The sequence below is a fragment of the Pelodiscus sinensis genome, chromosome 2 (assembly GCF_049634645.1).
Source record: "Pelodiscus sinensis isolate JC-2024 chromosome 2, ASM4963464v1, whole genome shotgun sequence".
Lineage (NCBI taxonomy): Eukaryota > Metazoa > Chordata > Testudines > Trionychidae > Pelodiscus > Pelodiscus sinensis.
In genome coordinates, this window is record NC_134712.1 from 35733891 (window position 1) to 35752931 (window position 19041).

The 19041-nt window shown below is 42.4% G+C and overlaps 1 protein-coding gene across 4 annotated transcripts in view; it reads left to right on the top strand.

Moving 5' to 3' along the window:
* Positions 1–19041, top strand: part of RNF19A (ring finger protein 19A, RBR E3 ubiquitin protein ligase) — a 118940-nt gene that overhangs the window by 69291 nt on the left and 30608 nt on the right. For all 4 annotated transcript variants that reach the window (XM_075920294.1, XM_075920297.1, XM_075920296.1 and 1 more), the window contains 3 exons: positions 2931–3139; positions 6436–6580; positions 7457–7619. In XM_075920294.1, the coding sequence (XP_075776409.1) occupies positions 2931–3139; positions 6436–6580; positions 7457–7619 (517 nt within the window). The remainder of the gene's footprint in view (positions 1–2930; positions 3140–6435; positions 6581–7456; positions 7620–19041) is intronic.

Genomic DNA, 19041 nt, shown 5'->3' on the forward strand with positions numbered 1-19041 from the left:
TCTTGTCCAAGCTGTGTTGTATCTGGATTGTCAGTATTATCGGAGGAGATGTACTCTCTGTGAAACCTGCAAGACAGCAGTTTTTACCTTGAGTGGATTAGCGAAACAGCAATTTGCATCTATCTTTAGCATTCTGAACATGCTATTTCTTCAGTATTCTTGATCTTCATCAACCTAGGAGTAAGGGAACGGACAGGATACTTGAACTTGGATCTCCTTTGTAGCAGCATATGTTGTGCTACCGTTAGACCTCTCTGGGCTGTACTTAATTTGATTTTTGTGGCAGTATGAAGATAATTTTGTTGTAAATAAATGTTGTTATATGCATTCTGAAAATACTAATGCACTCAAGTGCTGTGATAGCCTTTAGGTTTTTTTTAAAAACATCCAATAACTTTTTATGGTAACTATACTCATGTAAATGTTTTGATTGTCATTAGAGACTGTAGGCAAATGGACAGTTGAGTTTACCAGTTGTTTAGTCTTTGCTTGACGTAACTGCAGTTCATGGAAATTCTTAGAGGCAAACCCCGATCCCATGTCTCCGGGATGCAGAAAGCCCTGAACAGAAATTGTGTGACTTGATGGACATAGAGGGAAGAGAATGAGGTTATATGGCATTTGCTATTTTAAAACTCTGTTTTAACATTTGGGTATGCTCTTAGGCCTGGATATTTACTGGTATTAGTCTAGGGATGTGGTAGTGTGTTCGAGTAAATGGTTAACCGATGAGCCTGGGTTCATCAGTTAACTTTCATGGTTACACGCAGCCACTGGGCCCCGCTTCCTCTGGATCAGAGGCAGAAGCAGGGGATGGGGGAGCTGGCCCCCCATGGGCACCAGTTCCTGTGGAGCTGCCTCCCCGCCCTCCACTCTGCTGCTTCTGTATCAAAGACAGTAGCACAAGGGTGACAAGTTGTAGCTGGTGTTTGCAGGGAGCTATTCCCCACATGTAAATGTGTAACTGCTGACATTTTCCTGAATACAATTTTTTAACATCCCTAATTTAGACTTAAAGAGCCTAAGTGTCATTTACAAAAGGGGTTTAAGCTCTTAAGACAAGTCCCATTGTGGCTCCTAAATCAGTTAGGCCTACAATGCTGAGTGCAGCAATGCCTAAATACTTTAAAAAAGCTGCCTTACCCTTTAGTTGCTAACCCCAGATGCATATTTGCCCCTAAAAGAGAACTTGTTTTTAGAAATTTAATTTGTGTTCTGAAGAAACTTATTAGATATCCAGAAAAGCAATATATTATTTATCTTCTTTGTAGGTGCTGCATCAGTGTGTCATACATGCTGGAGTACTGACTTTTCCCCCAAGAAATAATTGCTGCAGGACCAAACCACTGCATTATTATAAATCATGTTTGTTTGTTGTTGTGCGTAGACAACAACTGAGATTGGGGACCAGTTATGCTACGCACTGTACAAATAGAGTAGTAAAGAGTCCTTGCCAGAGATAGTTTATACTATCATTATATAAGACAAAGTAAGGGAAGGAAAACTAACACAGAAGCAAAGTGCTTATGTGAGGATGGCAAACATTATGTTAACTAGCCAATTAGGGTAGGTCTACACTACCACCCTAGTTCGAACTAGGGTGGTTAATGTAGTCATACCCTACGCTAGTTATAAGACGGGATTTTCATGTCTCTCCTCCACGTTGCTCTTCTCTCCTGAGCTTCCGGTCTCTCTCCTCTTCCTCTTACTGCCTTCCCCCTCCCCCCCTCAGCTCTCCTCGGCCTTCTGCCTCTCTCCGTCTCTCTCTTTCTCTTTCCCTTCTCCCCCTCAGTCTCTCTCCACTCTCCTTTGCACTCTCGTCCAGGTCATGCCCTCTGGGCATGTACATCACCGCTCTGCCCCCCTTCGCCTCTTCGCCATGTGCCACTCAGCTGGGCCATCGTGTGGGAGCAAGCAGCGCAAACAGCCTCTCTCTTCTCCTTCTACTTCCTTGCCCTCTCTCTCTCTCTCAGCTCTCATCCACCTCCTGCCTCTCTCTCCATCTTTCTCTCTTTCTCTACTCCCCTGCCCTCCTCTCGCTCTGTGTTTCTCTTCTCCTCCTGCTGCTTCTCTCTCACTCTCCTCCGTATCCTCTGTGTCTGCTCCACTTTCCTCCTTTTGCATCTGGCACCCTTTCCTGATGTCAGAGACGCACGCTTGTCCAGGCCCCACCCCCTGGCTGTTCCCTCTGGGCAGTGCTATTGCCTCCCGCTGTGCTTCTCGGCTGACTTCTGCGCTGCTCAGCCGGGTCGCCACGCGGGAGCAAGCGGCCGTTTGAGGTCCGTGCTCCCCATGCAGAACCCTGTGCTGCATGGGGAGCACGGACCTCAAACGGCCGCTTGCTCCCATGCAGCGGCCCGGCTGAGTGGCGCAGAAGTCAGTCGAGCGCCATGGCGGGAGGCAACAGCGCCACCAAGAGGGAACAGCTAGCGTTTCAGCATTACAGAGTCACAGACATTGGGCTATTTTATATATATATATATATATATATATATATATATATATATATATATATATATATATATATATATATATATATATATATATATATATATATGATGCTACAATTGTTATTTTGTGGGGCAAAGCTGTAGAAAAATATTTTTAGTATATATCTGTCCCTGCTTAAACTGCTCTTCTGCAAGAGTTCTGCCAGTTTAGTTTCTAGCTGCTCCTCCCTGTAGTTCCCCCCCCCAAACCTAAATTGCAGGGGAAGAGGTGACTCTGTGTCTGTCTTAGTGCCTCTGAGGGATGCTTTGAACAGTTCTGGGTCTCAGAAGGTAGGTGGGGTGGCCTTAGCTACAGTCCCCATTCTTCCCCAGCAAAGAGTACATGCTTAAGCTGCTTTTGTTAGTGCCCTTCCAGCTTGTCTAGAGATACTATTTTTGTATTAACAAAAATCTTTCTCCCACTCTTCTTGATTATTTAAGATATGCTGTGATTGCTTTTGGCTGCGCCAGCTGTCCCAAACTTACCTGTGGGCGTGAAGGCTGTGGAACTGAGTTCTGCTACCATTGTAAGCAAATTTGGCATCCAAATCAGACCTGTGATGCTGCTCGCCAGGAAAGAGCCCATAGTCTACGCCTGAGAACAATTCGTTCTTCATCTATTAGCTATAGCCAGGAGTCTGGAGCAGCAGGTATTTATGATCATGTGTGTCTGTAGAATGTCTTTGTAATACAATTACAGAACTATGTACCTGATGAATATTATAAACCAAGAAACATATGACTTCATTAGCTCTGTCCCTCATTCCTTCTTTTTCATACCTGTTCCATAAAACCGTAAAATATTAATACAGCTTTATATTAATTTAAAAAAAGCTGAGACTTTCTAATATGGGAAATTTTTGGTTTTCAATAATTGTAAAATCACAAAGATGCTAGGGATGTCATAGTGTGAACGTGTACATGGTTAACCGATGAGCCTTGGCTCATCTGTTAACCTTCATGGTTACACACATCACCTCCCCACCCGCGCTCCACTTTGCTGCCTCTACTACAGAGGCAGCGGCATATGTGGGGGCAGATGGTTCCATGGGAGCTGGTACACATGGAGAGCCAGCTTAAAAACTGGCTCCCCATGTGCACCAGCTCCCATGGCACTGCCTACCCCTCCCCAATCCGAGTGTAAACATGTAACTGCTGAAATTTTCAGCAGTTCAAAATTTTCAGAATTTTACCTAAATAAATACATTTCAATAATCCTAAAAGGTGCAAAGCTGACAGTTTCAGTTGTTACAGGCCTTTTAAGGTTTTGAATTCTTGACTCAGTTTGTAGTTTAAAACTGTAATCTTCAGTGAACTTGTAGCCAGGCATTTTGGATTACTTCTGTCTGACTAGAATCACACTCTTCCCACTTGTCTAGCTTCCATGGCTAAAACAGTTTTTTTACCCTGTCAGTGGAATTTTTGACAAGGTTTTAAAAACTGGTATAATTAGACTTTAAAAAGCAGGGTGCTTATTGATTTTAAAAAAGTGTTTTTTCAGGCAGGTCTGCTACCAATTCCCATATCTGGTAGATTACATGTAAGAATGTTAATCTGCATGAGGCATGCATCAAGGTAATTTCTACTAATCGATAAAGTCTTTCTACACTGGGCAACCAGAAGATTTCCGATAGACTTAGTCTTCACGCGTCTGTTATTGCAGCTCTTACTGAGTAAAGAGGGAGATTTGATTAATCAGTGGAGCAATGATTTGGTATCGCTAAGAAATGCCTGTTTTGTCTGACACAAACTTGGTCAAATTAAACTATTGCTGGTTTATTTCTCCGACAGACTAATTAGACATATGGGAGGAAAGATTCTCTACTGTATCATGTGTCTAATTATGTCTTCCTGATTCTGTGACCTAATTGTAGCCTATGGACAGCCCTGACTTAAGCAGTCTGGATCTGGTCCCCTCGATACTATAACAGGGGCGGGCAAGATATGGGCCACGGGCTGAATTTGGCCTGCCAAGCCTTTTGATATGGCCCGCACCCGCCCCACAGCAGGGAGCAGCACCAATAAAAGTGGCTAGCTGCTCCATGTTGCTCTCTGATCTGTAGGGAGAAGGGTGGGAGGTAGAAGCTTCAGCATGCTGCACCCGCCACCACCCCCCAGCAAGATCTCTTAATTTCTATAGGCCGGAAACCAGCGAATGGGAGCTGAGAGATTCTGCTGAGTGTGGGGACAGTGCAGTATAATTTTTCAGGTCCCATTGGCCAGTTTCTGACCAATAGGAGCTGAGAGATTTTGCTGGGGTGGGAGGCACCATGTGAAGCCTCTCCCTCTTTCCTCTCTTTCTTCAGTGCAGAGAGCCATATACATAGCCAGTCAGTGGCCTGGGCTGGGGAGGAAGCCTGCTTGAGAGTGCTGCTGACTAGAGCCTCTGACACCCCAGCCCTTCCCTCCCCCCAATCCCTCCCAGATCCCACACCCCTCCTAAACTTTCCCCCAGGCCAGAATCCTTTTGTACCCATATCCACATATGGACCCTGCAACCCAATGCCTTGCCCCAGTTTACCACCCAAACCCTCTGCACCCTCTTCCCTCCCATCCCAGCTCCAGATCACCTTCCACCCCCTCCTATACCTCTTCCCCAGGCCAGAATCCTCTCTTGCACCCATACCACCTACCCAACCTTGGACCCCATTTCCTTGCCCCAGATCGCAGCCCTCTCCTTCACCCAAATTCCCTCTGATCTCACACCCTCTCCCAGCCCTCCACCCTGAGTTTACTTCACCCAACCTCTGTCACAGACCCCACAGCCCTTCCATAGAAAAGTGCCGCACTTGACCATTTACCAAAAATCTTAGAGTGGCCTCCCCTCATCAAATATCATTCCCCACCACTGGAATACATGCCAGTCGGTACATGCTGTCTATTGCCATATTCTCATCAATCCCTATTCCTGTGCCCCAGGGAGGATGGTGTAGAAGCTGGTTATGATGTTTCTACACCTGCTGCAGATTCTCCCATGCCAGATATATCTACAGCAGAGAGAATCTGCAGTTTTTCACAGCCTCATTTTCTCCATCAAAAGCCTATTGGCCTTCACCTTTCTTCTGCACCAGCAGGTTATTTCTGGCTAGTTAACCTGTGAGGTGTGCTTTACATAACTAATGTTGCTACACACAGGTGATTTATAGTGCTATGGTGAGTAAATTGCTTGTCCTGTAATTCTGAATCAGAGTAGCAGTCTCGGAAATAGTCTAGGTCATAACAGAATCTTGTCAGTATGCCATGCCTTGTCTTTCCTATCATTAAGGTTCCCCTTTGGGAAGTGCTGTCCCTCACTTGTCTGTGCAGAAATAAACTCTTAGAGATATTTTCAGTGGTAAGTTCATTTAAGAGCATTAGGCAGATTCTGATTTTTCTGAACAAATATAAATTAACATTTTCTGGTTTGGGAAGCAAGAGCATTAAGGGAGGCCATGCAGTGGAGTGAAGCAGAAGAGTGAAAAAGAGAACAAAAGATATGGAATAGTGAAGGTGACGTGCATAGTCAGTGTGAAGAAGAAATAAGGATTGGGGAGTGAGGACTCATGAGTGAAGATTATGAAATGAGGAAAGGATTATATGCAGAGTTTGCCTGTCATCATTCATGTTTATTAATGTGTGCCTATTTAATATCTCATTGATTTTGAAAATCTCTCTTAAGGGTGTGTGTTGTCTGAAACACTTGAACTATTTAAATATGATATATTTTCTATGTTTTAATTTATTATTGTGATTAGTTCTAGTTTATAGATGGCTTGAAATGGTCATGATTAAAAACTGCCTGTAATTTAGGATTTAGTGAAGCATACTTTTATAACAAAGATTTAGATAGGTCTTCTTCAGAACTACCATAGATCAGTCAAATCTCATAAGTATTTTTTTTCCTGCATTTAGATGAATTTCACTTTTTCATAGAAATGGTATGATCCTCATGTTTTGTTTTAAACAGCTGATGATATAAAGCCATGCCCGCGTTGTGCTGCTTACATAATAAAAATGAATGATGGAAGCTGCAACCACATGACTTGTGCAGTGTGTGGTTGTGAATTCTGTTGGCTGTGCATGAAAGAGATCTCAGATTTGCATTATTTAAGGTATGTTTAGGAAAAATGGTTATTGTCAAAGGGTATATGAGACAAATATTTTCTCATTTTGTACGTTCAGCAATTACATACATCCTGTTTCCTGATTTTACATTACATTACTTTCCCCTGTTTTGACTTCTTGTAACTTCAGGAAAAACAGGTATATTATACTAATGCAGGCTGAGTTAAAGTTCTGATTGGATGGATAATTGTTCTGTGCTAAATATGTAGGGCCAGGTTCTCTTGTCAACCAGAGGCAATCTTGTATCTCAGCAGAGCAGAGGAAAAGCCTCTAGTGTATATGTATGAGAAATGGATTTTTTTTTCATTTAGGTACTTAAAATAGTCTATTTGTTAATCTTATTTCAGAAAATAAAAATCAAATGTTCTCTAACTTTGTTTCAAGTTCAGAAAGATAGATGCAGCTCATATTTAGTGTCACACAATGAAATGCTGTAGATCGGGGTTCTCAAACTTTGTGATACCGCAACCCCCCTCTGAGTTGCTCGCGACCCCCCAGGGGGTCAGAACCCACAGTTTGGGCAATGCGACTGTAGATGTTAACAAAGCTACTTTTATTGCAGTCCTAGGTGCTGACCATTATTTTTGAGTGTTAACTGGATATAGTCGGAAGTCATAGTTTCAGTGTAGAAGTGACAACTTGCTTTAGCAATGAGCAGCACAAGACTATGTGGTGTATGATTCATAGTGCCTTGCAAAGGACATTGGAGCATCTGAAAGGTCAAAAGAAATAAGTTTGTAAACAGTCACCATCTGTGTAACATAAATTTTATTAGATATTGTCATTGTAATGTCTTATAGTAACTTATCATTGGCTCATTTCTAAGCATCTGTATGTATTTATTTACAATTTGTTTCTATTAGCCCATCAGGCTGTACGTTTTGGGGAAAGAAACCATGGAGCCGTAAGAAGAAAATACTATGGCAACTGGGAACACTTGTTGGCGCTCCAGTAGGAATTGCTTTAATAGCTGGTATTGCTATTCCTGCTATGATTATTGGAATCCCTGTGTATGTGGGGCGTAAGGTAAAGTGCACTGTGCTTTTTACCGTGCTTCTGGTTTTAAAATGCAACACTCTTGAACATATGCATTGATGTGCTTTCTGTTGGCGCTGTTCATGATTCCTTGCCAAATATGTTCAGGCATAACTTGGAAAATGGTTATCAGCTTCATTTTATTTGTCAGAAGCCATGTTTTTCAAAATGAGGTTCTTCTATTTGCACACCCAAAACCAGTTCTCAACCCTTGCATAAGAAAAGAAGAAAGACTAATTTTGAATGTCCACACAATTACTAATAGCTCTTCCATTTGTTTCTCTGTGTTCTTATAAGAGCCTTATCACTTAAGCTCTACACACATGCAAATGAATTGTACATCAAATAAAGAAGCTTCAGAGGGTAGCTGAGTTAGTCTGTACAGGAAAAAACAACAAATGGTCTGGTAGCACTTTATAGACTAACAAAACATGTAGATGGTATCATGAGCTTTCGTGGGCACAGCCCACTTCTTCAGATGACCACTCATCTGAAGAAGTGGGCTGTGCCCATGAAAACTCATGATACCATCAAATAAAGGACAGCTCATTTCCAGTAGAGCTAGGGGAGTGTTAGTACCATTATACTAGCACTAGTGATACCTAATCTGGAACATTGTGTGCAATTCTGAGCTCTTTTGTTTGAATTCAAACTGGATGGGGTGCAGAAGAGATCTACTAGAATGATTTTAGGAATGGAAAACTACCTTATTGAGAGGAGACTCCAAGAGCTTGACTTGTTTAGCTTAACCAAAAGAAGGCTATGGGGAGATATGATTTCTCTGTACGAATTCATCTGAGGAATAAATACCAGGAAGAGAGGAGGAGTTATTTAAGTTAAGCATCAATGTGGGCACAAGAATAAATGGATATAAACTGGCAATCAGCAAGTTTATGCTTGAAATTAGGAGGTTTTTAACTGTCAGAGGAGTGAACTTCTGGAGCACCCTTCCAAGAGGAGCAGTGCCTACTAGCTTCAGGACTGAGCTTCATAAGTTTATTGAGGAGATGGTAGATGGGACTGCCTACATTGGTATCTTATAGACTAACTGAAGTGTTGGAGCATAAGCTTTCATGGACAAAGACTCCCTTCGTCAGATGCATGACTAACACGGCTACCCCGCTGATACATTGGTATGGAACTGATCTGCGACTGCTAGCAGCAAATATTTCTGACAGTGATAGAGACACTGAGGGCTTTGGGTTACTGCAAGAATTTTTTCTCATGTGTCTGGCTCCTGGGTCTTGCCCACATGCTCCATATCTAACAGATCACCATATCTGCAGTAAGGAAGGAATTTTCCTGGATCAGATTGGCAGAGATTCGGGGAGGTTTTCATCATCTTCTGCAGTTTGGGGCAGGGTCACTTGCAGCTTCATTATAACTAATGTTGCTCAGGGATGTGAATAATTGCAATGAAAGTTATACTGATCTAAACATTGGTGTTGACCGTGTGTGACAAAGGGGGATTGCATTCGCTCTATTCTCTTGTTATGGTACATGTCATTTCTACTGGCCTGTGGTAACTCTGTGTACGTGCATGTGTGTGCCTCAATGTCCCTGGGCAATGCACCAATACCTAGATGGTGGTGGGAATTTTGGTGACAGCCTTTCCCACGTACACAATGGCTGATGCTTTCTGTAACCTGAGTGTGAGGTGAGGGGATGTAACCAGGTGACACTTTTTTTCCCAGGAAGCTGGAAAAGGGGGAAGACAGGTCTGGCTGCAGAGCAGGGCGGGCTGGTGCATGTGTGAGTTAGTCTTGCTGGCTTGAGGTGCAGAAAGGGGAGGACTGGGCCCTAGACTCTGGGCCCCCTTTCCACAAGATGGATTGTACTGACTGCTTCTGGTTACTGTGCTGACAAGTCTGTTCTACGCAGTTTCCCTGTGGACTAATAAACCATCTGTTCTACCTGTTGGCTGAGAGTTGCCTCTGACTGCAAATGGAGGTACAGGGCCCAGTGACTTCCCACACCGCAATGACACAGTGCTATGTCCGTGAAAGAACGTTTCGCACTGACACAGCTACTGTCTCTATTGGAGGCAGGAGTTAAGCCAAAGGGAGCGCTCTGTCCTTTTGGCTTAGAGCAGAGGCAGAGAATCTCTTTTTGGGTTGGGGGCCACTGATTCACAGAAAAATCAATCAGGGGCTGCACACAAGTGAAAAGCAAACAAACAAAATATTCACTGACATGGCCCCTAACAGAGAAGAAGAAAGACACTCCCCACATTCCCGCACACTGGAGCCTAGCAGGGCCCAGGCTAGTAGATTCTGTGTGCTCCAGCTCCACAGGGAGACAGAGGAGTGGCTGAAGTGCCAGGATAGGCTCCCTAATGCTGTGGGGAGTCCTTTGCCTCAGAGGCTGGATCCAGGCAAGCCAAGGGCCAGATGTGGCCCCGGGGCCTAAGGTTCCCCACTCCTAGATTAGGGTATCTCAACCACCAGCACTACAGCAAAGCAACTTCACCAAAGTGTTGTAGTCTAGGCATAGTCTGAGTCTAACTCTGGACCATAAGAGCTATGAAGAGTTTGGTTGCCAAGTTTTGTGGCACAGTTTGCACCAAGGCCTTGCAAATTCATATAACATTTGCTACAGACAAACACGTGGCCTGGAAAATTTCTAAAGTATACAGCAGGCCATAAATAAAGGGACTGGCCCTGCAAACTCCTTATACGTAAGATAGCAATAAGACATAAGGGAGTTGAAATATCCCTGTCCTCACGCTCATCACAAATGGGCACACAGGCACTGGGCACAATTCCTGCCCTATCCTTCTCAGTTGAACCTTGGTAAAGGCTACACTGCTGAAACCCCTTCTCATCTCCCACTTTATTAAAACTATGGAAAAAATAAGTCTCTAATAAGATTTTATAATTTCTTAATATTTAATAAAGATTATTTTAAAGAAGAAACAATAATTAATCTTTCTTTTTAAGTTGATTACAGCTACAAAATAATATATGTAAAAGGCAAAGTGTGCCTGTCATGGCAGTCTGTTCACCCCTTTAAAAGACTACGATAATGTTATACAAAGTATGCCTTGTGAGGTATCATTTGAAAACTCACAATATGCTGACCATTATTATCCTGGTAAATATATATGTGGCAACATTGTATGTAAAGTTATAAAATTCTACTGTAAGACATTACTGAGGCATATTCCAAGTTTACAGTAAGTAGCAGGCACAAATTAGTTACTTGAAGACAAAAGGCAAACTGATGCCTCAGTCAGGTGTCCAGGTGTCAACAAAATCAGATGAAATATCACCTGATCAAGCGACCATTCTTTGGCAGGAAAAAGGTTGTAAGCAAGGATTTTACCTCTTGACCGACCTTCCCCCCCCCCCCCCCCCAAAAAAAAAAAAAAAAAAGCTGGAAATGAACGTTATGGCTCCTGAACCTAAACTGGAGATGGTTTTCTAAGAAAAAAATATAAAGAATGAGGAATAGAAGTCCTAAATCATCTTTCCCTTCATCTTCACTCGTGGCATCTACAACACTTAAAGGACAAAGAAAGCGTCATTGGACTGGGAAGGGATTCTGGCTGAAAGATTCAGCCAGTAAGACTTTACAGCATATGGTAAGAGACCTTTTTTAAATTCACTTAGCCTATTAAGTTAGGTATTAGTTGCGTTTTACTTTTACTTATTTCACTGTAACCAATTCTGAATTTTAAGCCTGATTACTTGTCATCACTTACAGTCTATCTTTCTGTAAAGATAGTTGCTTTATTACTTTATCTAAACCAGTGTGTATTTGGATTGAAGTGTTTGGGAAACTTTATTTAGGACAAAAAGATTTTCTATTAATGAAACAATGGACTTTATATGATCTTGTATTGTGCAGGAGGGTGCTGAGCAATACAAGATGCACTTTTCTGGGGGTCAGGAGTTTGCTGGTGTTGCCCTGCATTGTAATACATGGGTTGCTATGTATAGCACTTACACAGTATAGCTGGGAGTGATTTACAAGCTAGTGGCTGTGTGTGGGCATGATAAGAGTGGTTTCTCTCTCAGCGAAGCCGTATAAAAGGCACACTGGGTTGGAGAACTGAGGGGACACAGCTGTCTCTCAGTCCAGATTGTACCCTGGGGATGCCTCATTGGTACAACAAGGGGCAGGGTATATTCACAGCTGCTTGTTTTGAGTGAAGTTTACACTTTAAGCACTTTAGTCTCAAGTGTGGTGGCTGGAAACTGTCCAAGGAGGGTTAGTTTGTTTTTCTTTTTGCTTATTTCAGGTAAGGAAAATAGAGACAGTAAAGCATAACAATGAGTGAAAGTGACACAATTGCAAAATTAGAGCTGGCCAGAGGGAGTGCAGCAAAAGGAGAGAGAGAAGAGCAGGACCAAATGTGGAAGGCAGAGATGAGACTGAAAGAAGCAGCTGCTACATACGAAGCTGCCTGTAGAAAAGCTGTGGAGCTGAAGGAACAGGAAGTTGAAGAATCCCATAAGTGAAGCCATTAAGCTGAGACAACAAGAAGCTTAAAGTCAGAAGAGAACCAGGGAGCTAGAACAACAAGAAGTTGAGGAGAAGCAGAAGAAATATAATCTAGAGCTGATATAAAAACGTGACAGCATCAATCAACATCATCTCCTGTCATTGAGGAATCCACAGCTAGGGTCAGCTGGGTCCTGCATACAGAGAGACAGATTGCACTGAGGAAAACATCACCACTTTAGAAAATTTGTGACACACTCGTAAGATTCCAGAGGAAAAGAAACTCCCCATGCTGGTTGCAAAACTGTCTGGTAACGGTTTGAATGTATTTAACGAATTTCCAATTTAGTAAGCGGTGATAAATTCTTAATTTAAGCAATCTGTTTTACAGAAGTTTCAATTCACTCCTGAAGTGTATAGGGTGAAATTTAGAAATCTTAAAAGGAGTGTTGGTATGAGTCATAGTGAATATTTGTAAGATGTGTGACCTAATAAGAAAATGGGTAAAAGGAAAAGGTGTTTGCTTAAGAACATTTCTTGAGCATATGGTCTGATGTAAAAAATTGCTCATTGAATAAGTCTGTAAAATTGTTCTCCAAGATAGCTACACAAGTTCATACCTTCGTGCAAGCCCAGATGTCTCATGAGTAGGGCCCTATTAAATTTACAATCCATTATGGCCAGTTTTATGTTGGTCGGGAGACTAAGCACTCCCTGCCATCACTTTGTCCCCTGTCTCCCCTCCTCCCTCACCCCCCAGGCAGAATCAATCCTCTACTGGTAATCCCCATCATAGACCTCCTGTGAAGGTGCCACCAGTGTAACTCCACTGATCATCCAAGAAATCAGTGCCCTAAGGTGAAAGAAACTAAACCCTAAGCCAATCCATATTAGTGCAGCTGTCACAATCACAGAACACCAGAGGTGCCTAAAGTTTATCTGAAGGATTGGTACCTGACCCTGCAGAGCTAGATATGGAACATATTAAGTTTGTCAAGATAAATGACAAGGAGGAGATCAGGTGGGAGAGACTCAAGTGGTAGTGGATTGCTACTAGATATTTTGAAGCGCTAACCCTGTCTTAACATTGAAGCAGAAACTGTAGCAAGAGCCATTCTCACTCTCTTTAGCAAAGCTGGTTTTCTAAGGAGATGGTACCTGATTGTGGGTCAGATTTCATGTCACACCTATTCTGCAAGGTATAGAAGTTATGTGGGGTGAAACAACAAAAAACTACTTCATATCATCCAGATAGCAATGGTTTGGTGGAAAGATATAATGGGACCCTAAAATCTATTCTGGGAATATATGCAAATCAAAGGGGTTCAAAATTGAGATGGATTGTTACATTCTTTGGTAATAGGAGACTTGGTGTTAGCATTAAGCCCTGTGAAAAGGTACAAAATGCTGAATTCTTGGGAAGGACACTTTGAGGTGATAGATTCATATGTTAAAAATCCTTATGGTAATGCTGTCACACAGCTAGTACATGTATGACAGTTCACCCTCCCCCATGCTTTATGCACATTTATGTCCATAAGTCCATTTCATAACTCAAAGGTGCTTTGAGCAAATTATTTCATGTTAACCTGTCGATCTTCATGTCGTAATCCGCTGGGTATGTTTATCTTATTTTGGTGTATGTATCACTGTTGTGTGTAAAATTAGACATATGGAGTAGAGAACACTTTATGGGTTTGAAATGTGTGAATGAAAGTAATCAAGGGAGGCCTAAGTGTTTGGGAAATCATGCAAATAGCCTTCTGTGATTAAGTCTTAGCAGTAGTTGGTAGGGAACGACGAAGTGATTCCTTATGCTATCAGGGAATTCATTATAAAAAATAGGAAGGTAGGGAGTCTTTTGGTCTTTGGTTGGCTGGACACACCCGAGGAGGGTGAACCAGAAACCCCAGGGGGAAATGGAGCTTTTCCTTGGTTTGAAGGTGCACTTGGAACAGAAACAGTTTCAGGTGAGTTCATAGTAAGTTTGTGCTGAGGATTCAAATGTTAGAATTAGCTAAGATTTTTGTTACTTTTGATTTGTAATCTACTTTGCTCTGCTTGTTCTCACTTAAATCCTTCTGCTTGTACTCAATAAAATCACTTGTACTTACTATCAAGCCCAATGTAAACAATTATTACCCGGGGGAGTCATCAGTGTGCACATTCCCCCTTTCATTGTTAAAGGGGGCTTACCCAAATAATTCTTTGGGATTTGATCCAATTTGGGGAGTGGTATCCCAGGAAGCTGGGCCCTAAAATGCACTTTCCTTGGACTAGGGATGTGAAATTTAGATTAACTAATCGAATAGTCGAAGGGATTTCCATTGACTATTTCATTAATCAGTAAGGGCGCCTCCACCTTTGAATTGTAGCAAGAGGCCCTACTGGTTCAAAAGCAGAAGCTCCGCTGGGAGCGCAGGGTCAGTGGGGGACTGGCCCTGCACTGCCTGCTGTGCCTCAGCCTTTGAAATGTACATTCCCTGCAAGGGCTCTTGTACATTTCAAAAGCAGAAGTGCAGCAGAATCGGCATGAGCAGAGACTGCTTCAGTCCTTGCTTGCACTGTTTCCTGCTGTGTGTCTACCTTCCCTGCCCCCTGTGGAGCTAGTGCTGGGGGGAACCAGCTTTTAAGATGGCTCCTCCCAGCACCGGCTCCTGCTACTCCCCTTGCTGCCTCTCTCTCATAGAGGAAGCGACTAGTCGCATCACTAGTCAACTATTGGACAAGCTTATGCTTATCCAATAGTCAACTAGTCACTTACATCCCTACCTTGTACCTGAAGAGATTTATTGTCTGTACTGCTTCTCAGGGGGTGGGGGCAGAGATCTCAGCTTGGTGCCTTGGCTGCGGGAGACCAGTGGAGCTGGCCCAGCAGGACTGAGTGGTGAGAAGCCCCAGGGAACAGGAAGGCAAGTGACAGTGGCCTTGTCAGCACCCCAGGAATCACCCCCAAGAGGTCGTCTGTGACCTCACCTTGTCCCAACATGTACACACACTTAAAGCCTATCACACCAGGGAAGCTGTGGTAAACACAATCTGCTGTGTAGAAGGGGAAACTGAGGCACACCATCTCATTGATTTGATGACTGACTGACAAAATGACTTAATTCTGAAATGCATTGTTGTCTGCAGTGAGTTAATACCAGTTGAAAGAGCAGAGGTGTTGTCAGTGCAAAAATACTAAGAGGTGTTTTCTAACAAGGAGAATACAAAATTGCTAGCACACAAAAACAGTACTAAAGGACCACAGCGACCTCCCAGCAGATAAAGTATTAGATTTTGGATTAATTAAAGAGTCTGACTGCTCTGATGCATCACCTGTGTTCTTGATCCTTAAGAAAAAAATCACTATAAGGGTTTGTGTTTGATTATAGAAAATTCAATGCTGTTATTGTACCAAATATATATTGCACCTAGAACTGATGATATGCTGGGCATTTTAAGGAAAGCTAAATATCTTAATTCTTTTGATTTAATTCAAAGTGATTGGATTTATGAGGATGCACAGAAAAAAATTACTTTAATCACTGATACAGAACTCTGAATTCACAGTGTTACTGTTTGGTGCAAGTAATCCGGAGACCACATTCCAGAGGCTGGTCAACAAAGTTTTAAATTGTATACAGTAGGCACGTGAATGGTTAACTGGTAAGCATCACCTTTAATGGGTGATGCTTACCAATTACAGCTAACCGGTGGGGGCTGGAGCAGGCTGGGGCATACAGTCTGCAAGGCCACCAGATCCGGGATGTAGATGCAGCGGGGAGCCCCAGGCAGGCTTGCCTTACCCCATCTGCACACTACTCAGAAAAGCGGCTGCTGGGTCATTTCTCTTTCGAGGAAGCAGACCTAACTGTAAAGGCTTCTAATGTAAAATTTGAGCAGCAAGAGTCCCTTCTTTAAAATGCTGGGTCATACAACACTGGGTCATAGGGGGAAGTGTCAAATATCCCCATATCTTTTGAAAGTTGAAGCCATTGTAAATTGGCTGGTACCCCAAACGAAAAAAACAGGCCCAATCTTTCATCAGTATGGTAAACTGCCAGAGATTATATGATTCATTGACATTGTATCTCCATTCACAGATGTATTTAAAAACACCCAGCCCAAATAGTCATTTGGGTTATAAAAGCATACCAGAAAAAATTTGATAAGATAAAATCTTGTCTGAAAAGCCTGCTCCAGCTCGTCCTGATTTTCACAAAATGTTTGAACTGTCTACAGATGCATCAGATGTTGGTCTGGATGCATACAGGATAACAGCAAGAAGCCTTAAGTAAAAAGTTGATCTCAACTATTCTGTCTCAGAAGAGGAATGCTATGCTATGGTGTGGGCAGTTAAGCAGCTGAAAACCTACCTTTTGAATAGAAAGTTCAGGTCTTAACAGATCATTGACTGCTGATCTTGCTAAACAACCAAAGCCTCAAATTCCAAGCTTCTACTTTGGAGCTTCATACTTCAAGGGTTTGATATGGAAATTGTGCAGAAAAAAGGAAAAGAAAATGTGGTGGCAGATGCTCTGTCTAAGAAAGAGGATCCTGACCTATTGCCCATGGATCATCCAGTGGCTAGCCCTCCTGCACCTTTTTAAAGGAGGAAGCATGACAGTCTGTACCCTAATGTTCACCCTTTTTAAAAAACTATGGTAAATTTTATACAAAGTGTGCCTTGTGAGATATCATTTGCAAACTCATATGTTGCTGACCATTAATGTAGTGGTATAATAGGTGTGGTAAAATTGTATGCAAAGTTATAATATATACTGTATGACATCACTGAGGCATATTCCAAGTTTAGAGAAGCAGGCACAAACTGGTTCCTCAAAAACAAAAGGCAGATTGAGACCTCAGGCAAAATGACAACAAAATCAAACGGAATATTACCTGGATACATGGCCATTCTTTGCAGGAAAAAGAGCGTAAATGAGGAATTTACATAAGGGCGGGGGGAGCTGAAGGTACCTATCACACAGACTTTGTCTCCTGAATCTAAGCTGGAGATGACTTTCTAAGAAAAGTATAAAGAATGGGGAACCGAAGTCCCAAATCATCTTTCTCTTCATCTGTATTCATGATATCATCAACATTTCATAGAATCATAGAATACTAGGACTGGAAGGGACTTTGAAAGATCATTGAGTCCAGTCCTCTGCCCTCATGGCAGGACCAAATACTGTCTAGACCACCCCTGATAGACATTTATCTAACCTACTCTTAAATATCTCCAGAGATGGAGATTCCACAACCTCCCTGGGCAATTTATTCCAGTGTTGGACTACCCTGACAGTTAGAAACTTTTTCCTCATGTCCAACCTAAACCTCCCTTGCTGCAGTTTAAGCCCATTGCTTCTTGTTCTATCCCCAGAGGCCAAGATGAACAAGTTTTCTCCCTCCTCCTTATGACACCCTTTTAGATATCTGAAAACTGCTATCATGTTCCCCCTCAGTCTTCTCTTTTCTAAACTAAACAAACCCAATTCCTTCAGTCTTCCCTCATAGGTCATGTTCTCTAGACCTTTAATCATTCTCGTTGCTCTTCTCTGGACCCTCTCCAATTTCTCCACTTCTTTCTTGAAATGTGGTTCCCAGAACTGAACACAATACTCCAATTGAGGCCTAACCAGCGCAGAGTAGAGCAGAAGAATGACTTCTCGTGTCTTGCTCACAACACACTTATTAATGCATCCCAGAATCATGTTTGCTTTCTTTGCAACAGCATCACACTGCTGACTCATATTCAACTTGTGGTCCACTATAACCCCTAGATCTCTTTCTGCCATACTCCTTCCCAGACAGTTGCTTCCCGTTCTGTATGTATAAAACTGATTGTTCCTTCCTAAGTGGAGCACTTTGCCTTTGTCTTTATTAAACTTCATCCTATTTACCTCAGACCATTTCTCCAATTTGTCCAGGTCATTTTGAATTATGACCCTATCCTCCAGATTAGTTGCAACCCCTCCCAATTTGGTATCATCTGCAAACTTAATAAACATACTTTCTATACCAATATCTAAATAGTTGATGAAGATATTGAACAGAGCCGGTCCCAAAACAGACCCCTGTGGAACCCCACTTGTTATGCCTTTCCAACAGGTTTGTGAACCATTAATAACTACTCTCTGAGTACAGTTATCCAGCCAGTTATGCACCCACCTTATAGTAGCCTCATCTAAGTTGTATTTACCTAGTTTATTGATAAGAATATCATGCGAGACTGTATCAAATGCCTTACTAAAGTCTAGGTATACCACATCCACCACTTCTCCCTTATCCACAAGACTTGTTATCCTATCAAAGAAAGCTATCAGATTGGTTTGACACGATTTGTTCTTTACAAATCCATGCTGGCTGTTCCCTATCACCATGCCACTTTCCAAGTGTTTACAGATGATTTCTTTAAATACTTGCTCCATTATCTTCCCTGGCACAGAAGTTAAACTAACTGGTCTGTAGTTTCCTGGGTTGTTCTTGTTTCCCTTTTTATAGATGGGCACTATGTTTGCCCTTTTCCAGTCCTCTGGAATCTCTCCTGTCGCCCATGATTTTCCAAAGATGATAGCTAGAGGCTCAGATACCTCCTCTATCAGCTCCTTGAGTATTCTAGGGTGCATTTCATCAGGCCCTGGTGACTTGCAGGCATCTAACTTTTCTAGGTGATTTTTGACTTGTTCTTTTTTTTATTTTGCCTTCTAAAACTACCCCCTTCCCACTAGCATTCACTATGTTAGGCATTCCTACAGACTTCTCGGTGAAGACCGAAACAAAGAAGTCATTGAGCATCTCTGCCATTTCCAAGTTTCCTGTTACTGTTTCTCCCTCCTCACTGACCAGTGGGCCTACCCTCTCCTTGGTCTTCCTCTTGCTTCTAATGTATTTATAAAGTCTTTTTGTTTCCCTTTATTCCCGTAGCTAGTTTGAGCTTATTCTGTGCCTTTGCCTTTCTAATCTTGCCTCTGCATTCCTG